Source organism: Mus pahari, chromosome 13, assembly GCF_900095145.1.
Source record: "Mus pahari chromosome 13, PAHARI_EIJ_v1.1, whole genome shotgun sequence".
Classification (NCBI taxonomy): domain Eukaryota; kingdom Metazoa; phylum Chordata; class Mammalia; order Rodentia; family Muridae; genus Mus; species Mus pahari.
In genome coordinates this window covers 13,468,843-13,478,747 of record NC_034602.1, presented here as the reverse complement: position 1 = coordinate 13,478,747, position 9,905 = coordinate 13,468,843, and the positions used below count along the sequence as shown (strand labels likewise).

Here is a 9,905-nt window from a genome sequence, read left to right as displayed (position 1 = left end):
TCTCTCTCTCTCTCTCTCTCTCTCTCTCTCTCTCTCTCTCTCTCTCTCTCTCTTTCTCTCTCCACACACACAGAGTAATGGTTCCTGAAATGTTGCTCCAAAGTATCATTTTAAAGCCTATATGATTATTAAGCTGTTACGATATAAAATAAAACTATTTCATGTATAATTAGCAGAAATATTCTGATTCTATACATCTAATTTTTTTGGAATACTATAAATTTAGAAATATATAAATATTTAATATGCATCTCATTCTGTTTCTTAAAACTGCCATCCTTACTCAGAACTATTATTCCTTCTCTGGATCTCTTCAGTACCAACTACACAGCTTCAGGATGCTGTGTATCCAACTAAATTCTTCTGTAAAATACAATAATAAATAATTCAACATGGATTACAGGATTTTGTAATCATGAGTTAATATCTGTAATACACTTAAGATAGTGACTAAGACAGGGAAGGCACTTGACCCATGAATGGTGAGTGTTAATGGTAAGGGTGGTGGTAAGGACAGTAGTGATGCTGATGGTAAGGGTGGTGGTGATAGTGGTAATAAGATTGATAGTTGTAATGGTCATGTAGATAATGATGTTGATGGTGATGGTGACAGTGGTGATGGTGACAGTGGTGATGCAGATAGTGGTAATGGTATTGTGGATGGTGGTGGTGACAGTGATGTGGAGAATGGTAATGGTGATGTGGATAGTGGCGATGCTGACGATGTGAATGGCAGTGATGGTGGTGCCAGTAAGTACATTGGTGGAGGTGACAGTGGACATCCTCATGACTGTGACTGTTAGGACAATTAGCTCTTTAGGAAGACAATCATATTACCTTGAAATATTTTAGCTTAATTTCTTTTCCAAAAGTCCCTGATTGTGTAAATGGAATCTTCAGAATCTCCAAAATGACATCAGAAACAATGGTAGTTGAAGTCAGCCTTTGATAGCTGACAGTGACGGGTAGGATAATAATGTTTTCACATTAAGAACATCTTTGACTGCTGGTCGGAGACTCCGGTTATCCTGATAAGGAAAGAGTTGTCTGCACTTTAAAAATAGGATTTCTCAAGCTCGGCGTGGGTTTGGAACTTGCCTCTGTGGTAGTAATTTAACATTGTCCGGTTTTTCCTGTGTGTGCATTACTTAGCGAGTTACTTCCTCCAGTTTGTAAACTCTGCAAACCCTGTGAAAATTAGGCTCCCCCCTTTTACCTAAGCTTATTTTTCTTGCATAAGCAATTTTGGATCAGACTCCCTAAAACGTAACTGCCTGAGCTGTATACAAACTATTCTCTAGTTTGGAAATAAGTGTGTTATATATGTTTCTACCTGTAAATGTGTGCTATTGGCCCCCAAAAGTCACTGGGCAGGAAGAATTATTAGTATGCATGCTTACCTTGAATAAGAAATAGGTTTAAAGCAGAGAAAGATGGAATTTGTTCTAATGTAAACTAAACTTTTGCTTGTTTAGTTACTCTGATTTTTTAAAAAGTTTTCTTCCTAATTCTATTAAGTCAGATGGGGAGCATGTACTTTTATAGAGTCTTGTTATTACTGCCTGTGCTTATCTCAAATTAATGAATTACACAGAAAGTTTTTGATTAAAATGGATTTTTAAAATATCATGAAATGTTGATGAAGACAATTGAAAATGAAGACACCTTTTCCCACTTAAATATTTATACACCATCTAACATACTGCCCTGCCAATATTTTGGGAAAGTAGTGTTTTTCCTATTTTCTTGGGGAAGGAAAGATTTCAAAGGACTCAGCTACCCACACAATTTATGAGCCAGCTGTGTTAGAAGTGGTACTATAGTGTAAGGGACCTACATAACTTCAAGAGCCACAGATGTGGCCACCTCAGCATACATAGGGACACTGGAGGCACATTCATCTTTAAATTGAACCTTATGTTGACATTAAACAAAAAGGGATCTTTCTTGACATTTTTATCCTGTTAAATTAAACAAGGTTCCACAAGAATCTGCCCACTTTAGTTGTATACCTCCGTGAATCTGTCACTACAATTATAATTATAAATGTCTTGCAATAAAGAAGGAGTTGAGTTGGGGACAGAATATGACAGAAGAAACCAATACAGCCTCCTTGGCTTGCCATCAGGAGTCCAAATGCAAGGGAGGTGCTGTCAGCTTTCCTGCAGGTCTCTTACTCTTGTGATGCCCCAGCCCTTCCCTTCTGTGGCATCTGTGCTGCCACTGTCCCTGTTGGTCATCCCGCTACATGTCAAGTGGTTTGTCCTTCCCTCTGAGCTCACTGATCACAGCTTCCTGTTGACAATTAATGGCAATCATCCAGTGTCACTCTCAGAGGCTGTATGAAATCAAGCAGCTTGTCCAAACTGTCAATCCCCTCAGCAGGCATGGACTCCTGGTGGTTCACACTCAGTAATAAACAAACCACCACACACTGTATTTGAAGGAGAGTCTGACTGACACTAGAGAATGCTTCCTGGCTTTCTTTGACTATCTATGTGTGTATCTAGAATACCTCCTTCTATATCCCACTGCTAATAGATGCAATAATAGCAAATTTGGGTTGTGAATAAAGGGCCAAAGCCATTGCAGGTGGTTTTATCTGAGAGCAAGGAAAAGTCAGAGAGCTAAGCCTTCAAAATCCAAGAAAAACAGAGATTAGAACCAATTCCTGTCCCATGTAGTAGAAACAGCATGTTTAAGGTGTGGCTCCAAATGCAGTCTTTGGCATACTGCTCCCATGTCCATCCTGACATTTGGTGCCAGTTGTATGGCAACTATATACTGTGTTACATTTCAGTAATGACCTGGCTGATTTATTGCCGGCTATATGATGCTGGTTGCTCAAAAGTTATTTTCTGACTAAATGAACAAGTATATTGTTTTATGTCATTGAATCAATGTACAGAAAATGCATTAGTAACTACCCAATTTTGAGATCACAATGATTATAGCTACATAAGGGTAATTTTCCACAATTGCTTTATGACATACTATGGAAAATTATCAAACAAATGCCATTGAAGAAGGATGAAAAAGCTGTGGTTCTTTTTTTTTTTTTTTTTTTCTACAGATGTTCTGGGCCAGGTCTTCAAGGATGTGAAGTATGGCCATCTGGGTATGTTCAATGACAGTGGATCTGAAAGACCTTTTGCATCTAAGACCAGAAGCCATCTCTGATTTTCCTCTCACCTTCCAGTTTCTTCCAAATCCTCTGGGCCAGCCACAGGTCTCAGATTCTGCCCTCTTGCCCTGTGCCCACTTTGTTGATCAATGGACAGCATATATGTTGGCTAGTGCTAGTGCCAGCTTTACAAGAGGTTAACACTACGGACTAGCCCATTCCTCCTATGTATCTGTTTCTGCAAATACAGCTGCTTTACTTAAGTCTCAGCACTTCTTAAAGTCTCCTCTTTTCCTCTCAGTAGCCTAAGGGGTCATATCACAAACATGGTGTGAAGGGCTATTTTGTCAAATGAAAAGGTCTATCTTGGGGGCATTTTTTTCTTTTCTTTTTTTCTTGAAACACATTGCCCAGCAAAGCCAATAAATTTCCCTCATCATTTTGTTTCTGATAAATTCTTAATATTGACTGAAATGCTTCCATTCATTAAATGACGTATGAATTTCTGTTCAGGGTCATCATGCCACAGTGGTATCAAGCAGCCAGCATCTAGTGCAGAACTGAAATTGTCTACAGAATGCCTGCTTGATGCTCAGCCTTATATCCCAGTTATGGACATGTCTACAAATAGCCCTTCTCTTACCATCTCTCCCTTAACTTCATGATGTGGTAGCAGATTCCTTCTGCCATCAACTGAAATAGCAAAATAAAGTAAAGCCTGAATCCTGTCTCCCCTCTTAGTTTCCAAGGACACTTCCCCAGCAAAATGCCCCCTGTACTCCCAGGCAGCATCCAGGACTTTCTTAAATGGTCCTCTGTACAATCCCCATCTTTAAAACAGTCAGTGACCATTCTTTGCGATCATTTCTTTATTAACGGTTTTCTTTTCTAAACCACATACCTTTGCTGTTGTAGCTTCTCAATACAGGCTCTGAAACAAATCATTCTCATATATTCCAATATTGCTGAAAACTCCTTAATTTTATTAATAGGGGGTTGCTTTCTAAAGCTCAGGAAATGACTTGTACTCCCTAAGAAGGAAATGTTGCAAACCACCATTTCATGATGTACAGTTGATTCAGTGAAGACAGGTCTTTAGGCCTTTGGTACCTTATCTATATGTGAATAATGCTGATACCAAATCTTTGCTATTCATGAACATGGTCTCTTGAAAATAAGAAGAAATTTAACAGAAACTCAAATTGAGGTAGATTCTTAAGGATAATAGCTTTCAGCCTAGCCATAAAAGAAATGAAAAATAGTCCTTAAAGATCCCAAATTCATAATTAGTAATATTAATTCAGATAGTCCTTAGTAAGATTTAAGAAACAACTTCTGATTTCTCATCTTTCTGAATTAGACTTTGACCGGCAAAGTCAAAAAAAATTCCTGAGGTTTGAGGATATATTGGGGCAACAGTCACGGCAATGGTGATGCTTTTTATATCTAAATCCTGTCAGGGTTTGCTTCCATTGATCCCATTCATTCACAAAGGGATCTCATTAAAAGTAGGGGACCCTATCACGGGTCTCAATGAGCCTGGAAGTTCTCCCAACATGGCTGTGGGAAAATGCACGATGAGTTTTTTCAGTGGCATGTGTGTTCTCCTAGAAAGGACAAGATGAAAGTGCTCAAATATATAGTTGTCTACATATCACCTGCACAATGGCAGTACTGGAAATCTCAAAAAAAAAAAAAAAGAAAAAACAAACAAACAAACAAAAAAAAAAAAACCACCCCTAGAAGAAAAGCTACAGGCAATGAATAGCTGCTAAAAGGGGGAGAATCAATTTTCTCCAGAGACAAGTCCCTGAGAGGTCATCCAATTTCGGGTGATCAGTCCTAAGCACATACACATATAAGCAATACTAATGGACACAGCTTGTTTATATATTTATAACTTGGGGCATGAAGGAAGTTGGTGGGGAAGGGGAAGGAGTAGTAATGATGTATGTAAATACAGTACTCATGTATGAAACTCCCAAAAAATAAAGTATTCTTAAAATTATTAAAAACCGGTGTTCTTGTCTTGGACTATTTTCTGAATTTTATATTCGTATTTTCATCATCGAAAGACTATAAAATGATTATAATAATGAGAGAAGTTCAGATGAAACCTCAACTGTCATAAATGTAGAAAAGGAAACTGACTTCAGGCAGAGAAGCTAAAAATGTTAGCAACCTTGCCTTGGAACTTAGCCACCAGTCATTTCCCCTATATAAGACACCCATATCCCAATTTCTGAGATAATTTTAAATGTTATCACTGTATCAAAAGGTGCAGGACATGTATGGAATGCCCATATTACCTTCTCTTGTCTCTCATTCCAGGCCAAAGATCCCATCTATCGCCACTGGGATTGTGGGTGGCCTCCTCTTCATAGTGGTGGTGGCCCTTGGGATTGGCCTATTCATCCGAAGGCGTCACATTGTCCGAAAGCGTACACTACGCCGCCTGCTTCAAGAGAGAGAGGTGAGCAGTGAGGCTTGGTTGCCTCTGGATCAATAGCATCTTCATTGCCATCAACTGCTTTCTAGGAAAAAAAAAAACCTTCCTTTGAGAATTTGTAATGTGGAATTTTATATATATTTCATATATTAGACATTGTCGTAGCTTTCCATCACTGTAACAAATACCCATGAAAATCCATGTTTGAAGAAGAAAGGTTCATTGGACTCATGGTTTTTAGGGGTTCTGGTTAGCAACATTGCTTTGGGCTTCAGATAGGAGTGCATGGTGGAGCATATTAGCTCACCTCATGCCAGAGAGAAGGAGCTAGTGAGGCAAAGTTCCTTCTAGACCTTGTCCCCAGCCACCTAAAAGCCTCCATGTTGTTCCAGCCTCATAAAGGCCCCACCACTTCCCAACATCATCATTCACGGTCCATTTTTAACACATGAATCTTCAAAAGACACTTGCCCAAACCAGAGCACTTACATGATTGTCATTATTATTATATGTTATGGTGGAAAAATCAAAAAAATGTCCGGCCGGGCGTGGTGGCACACGCCTTTAATTCCAGCACTCGGGAGGCAGAGGCAGGCGGATTTCTGAGTTCGAGGCCAGCCTGGTCTACAAAGTGAGTTCTAGGACAGCCAGGGCTATACAGAGAAACCCTGTCTCGAAAAAACAAAACAAAACAAAAAGTCCAATTATCCACAATTAGTTATATTTGGAAATCTCCATTCAACAAAGCATATATGTTTTTACACAGTGTCTTCTGAAATACAAAGCTTAGTGGAGGAAGCTCCTGGTCAGTACCTAGGAAAAGAATCACAAAAAGAGATACAGAAATCTTATGGAGGCTGCTCCATTGTGGCATCTCTATACTCCACAGCCCTTAGCACAGCACCTGAGTCTGGCACTGCATTATGAAGCCTTTGTCCTTCATAAGCATGGAGGTATTATGTATTCCAGAGATGACCAAATGGTTATGGTATAACATTTATCTTGCTATTGTACCTCAAGTAAAACTGATTGACAATTAAAACAGAAATGGAAAATGCAGTCCTCAAATGTAGATGTGTTGAACACCTATTTTAGAGGCTCTGTGTTTCTAATGTATATTAGTTATGTCCTAACTAAAAGATGTCCACTGCTCCTTTGAACACATCGCTCCTTTGAACACAGCATGGTCCCACGCTATTAGGTGCTGGACACTCTGGCTCTGAATGAATCTACTATTACATGCCACATATTTTGGAATATGGTGGTAGCATCTCACATCTGTTCCCTTCACAGCTCGTGGAACCTCTCACACCCAGCGGAGAAGCTCCAAACCAAGCCCACTTGAGGATATTAAAGGAAACAGAATTCAAAAAGATCAAAGTTCTGGGTTCAGGAGCATTTGGCACAGTGTATAAGGTAACATGCCTGGAGACAGGTCTGCTCCAGATTTCTGTGTTTGCTGTGCTCTCTAGGCCTGTGTGGGCAAATCAGATTCCTCAGTCATTTGATTAATCACCATCTACCTGGTTTATTGAAGGTGTAGAATCAGTGTTCCCCCAGGCTATTGAAATGGATTTAGTTTTTGTTATCGCTGTGAAATCAAAAACATTTTCATACACCATGATAGAGACGTAGACTGGGAGTGTAGTGGGAAGAGACATACAGAGGCTATTTTATTCTTGTTAGAATAAATCATGGAATAAACATTTCAATCTTCTTTCCTAGATCCATTTTTCATAAAGTCTGATTCCAGTGAAAATTCTGAATGATCCACACTGCATTTAGAGATAGCTGTATTGGTTACTTCTCTATTGCTGTAATAAGATGCCATGACCGGGCAGTGGTGGCGCACGCCTTTAATCCCAGCACTTGGGAGGCAGAGGCAGGTGGATTTCTGAGTTTGAGGCCAGCCTGGTTTACAGAGTGAGTTCCAGGACAGCCAGGGCTACACAGAGAAACCCTGTCTTGAAAAACAAAAAGCAAAACAAAACAAACAAACAAAAAATTAAAGATGCCATGACCAAGGCAACTTATAGAAGACTTTATTTTAGCTTACAATTCTAGAGGGTTGGAGTTCATAATGACAGGGAAGCATGGCTTCAGGCTGCAGGCCCAGTGGCAGGAGCAGGAAAATGAGAACTCCCATCTTCAAATGCAAGCACAAAGCAGTAAGAATGAACAGACGTAGTGTGAAAGTTTTAATCTCATAGCCCCCTTGTAGTGATGTACTTGCTCAAGCAACAGTGCCCCACCTACACTTTTCCAAACAGTGCTACCAACTAGGAACCAAGTATTCAATATCCAAGGCCTTGGAGGACAGTTCTCATTCGAACCATTACACCAGCTCAAGCATACATTTATTTTGTCCTTATTTTTTGAGACAGACCTTTACTATGTAACCCAGTCAGATTTTAAACTCAATCATCTTTCAATAGTGTGTCAAGTGCTACAATTATAGGTGTGGGACATTAATACCCTTGGGAGTTTTTTTATGATTGTTTTAAATAATTAGAATACAATTACACCACTTTCTCTCCTCCCATTTCTTCCTCCTCCCCTCCCTCCACACTTTCCCATGACTCCTTCTCTTAAGTTAATAACTCCTTTCTCATTATGATTGTCAAATATACATTTATGTACATCTGCATATATATATATATATGCACAAATAAGGGGGCTCATCTCATCTCTGGGAGAAGCTAATTCTCTTCTCTGCAGTCATTAGTTGCCTATAGTTTTTTAGTCCCCCTAGGGTAGGACCTCATGCAATTTCCCCCTTCTGCCTTAGCATGTCCATTGATATTGCAATGCTCTCAACTTGTTAATGCAGCTGTTTCTAGGGGAAAAAAACATTTCACAGGAGACTTTCTGGTATTTTGGCTCTTAACAGTATTTCTGCCACCTCCTCTGGAAAACTGCAAGTTGATCTCTGTATTTTGTCCAGTTGTGGTTTTCTGTGATAGTCTCCATTTGCTGTAAAGAGAGTCTTCTCTGATATGGAATGGTATTTGTGTGTTTTGATCCAAAAATTATTCAGATTCTTAGAGCTTGATAGCTAAGAATCTCTGAAATATAAAGAGTTCCAGCACTATTGGATTTTAATGTAGAGCCCTTGAGGACTGGGGTCCTTAATAAAAATTAAGCCCGCTCACAAGGCAACATGTTGCTGACATGATTACTTCAAGTTAATATTAGCCCTCTTCTTAATCTTAGGGTCTCTGGATCCCAGAAGGTGAGAAAGTAAAAATCCCGGTGGCCATCAAGGAGTTAAGAGAAGCCACATCTCCAAAAGCCAACAAGGAAATCCTTGACGTGAGTTTTCTTTTATATCTTGCTAACCACAATTTCATATAGTCAATTTTGCTTCCTTAGTTCATGTTTTTATTTATTCTGGATGCGCTAATAAATTACATGCAATAATGTGTATTTGAGCACTGTTTATACGGTAATAACATAAGAATCATTTGGAAATATTCTGAATGATAACTATGTTCCAGAAAAGAAGCTGCAGTTCTGCTTATAGAGACGTTAGATGAGGAAAGAGTGAAGGCATAAAAGTCAAGTGCACCCCTCATCTCAGAAACCACTGATTCTGCCTCTTGCATCACAATGCTCTAAGTTTTTTCCATCATTTATGTCTTTTTATCCTTCTTGATATAAAAAGTACAGTTCTCTCCAAGACTTACTCTACTCCTGAACCGCAAAGAATCAAATCTCAGAGTTAACATACTTCTCCCAGGGCCAGTCTTGATGCTCACTTCTTAGCATGTGTTACTAAAGTGACTGAGGGATGAACCAACAGTACAGGTTTTACAAATGAGGGAATGGGGGCATAAAGAAAGTCGTTCAGAGGTGTCCGCCCAGGAGGGTTCTCACTGCCGGAGCTGGTAAGAAAGCCATCTTTGCTCCGGTTCGCCTAGGCTCTAGTCTGTACTGGTGAGAGTGTGGACCACAGAAGCTACACAGCTTTGGGACAGACAGAAGCAACCTAACTTCTGGGACAAACCCTGTTTCGGGCTCCAAACATTTGGGCACCTTCCTCACCAGAGGAAAGGTGGCCACCTGTGAGGGCTCTGTCTGCCAGAGCAGGTGAGAGAGTCATATTGTGTCCAGGGTCCCTCAGTGGCCAGTCTGTGCAGGTGAGTGTGTAAACTGCAGAGGCAACACATCTTCTGGGACAGGCCCTGTTTTGGGCCTACATCTTCAGTCAGGAGGCAGATCTGAATGCCAGGCCTCTGTGCACTTCCCTGCTAGAGGAGAGCTTGCCTGCAGAGAGTAATCTGACCACTGAGACTCAGGAGAGAGCTGGACTCCCAGGACTGCTGACAGAGG

The 9,905-nt window shown here is 40.1% G+C and overlaps 1 protein-coding gene across 1 annotated transcript in view; it reads left to right on the top strand.

Annotated features, from left to right (window-relative positions):
- Egfr (epidermal growth factor receptor) overlaps nt 1-9,905 on the top strand; it is a 162,173-nt gene that overhangs the window by 132,282 nt on the left and 19,986 nt on the right. Inside the window, exons 16-19 of the mRNA XM_021210608.2 lie at nt 3,074-3,118; nt 5,456-5,597; nt 6,867-6,989; nt 8,787-8,885. Of these exons, the coding sequence (XP_021066267.1) occupies nt 3,074-3,118; nt 5,456-5,597; nt 6,867-6,989; nt 8,787-8,885 (409 nt within the window). The remainder of the gene's footprint in view (nt 1-3,073; nt 3,119-5,455; nt 5,598-6,866; nt 6,990-8,786; nt 8,886-9,905) is intronic.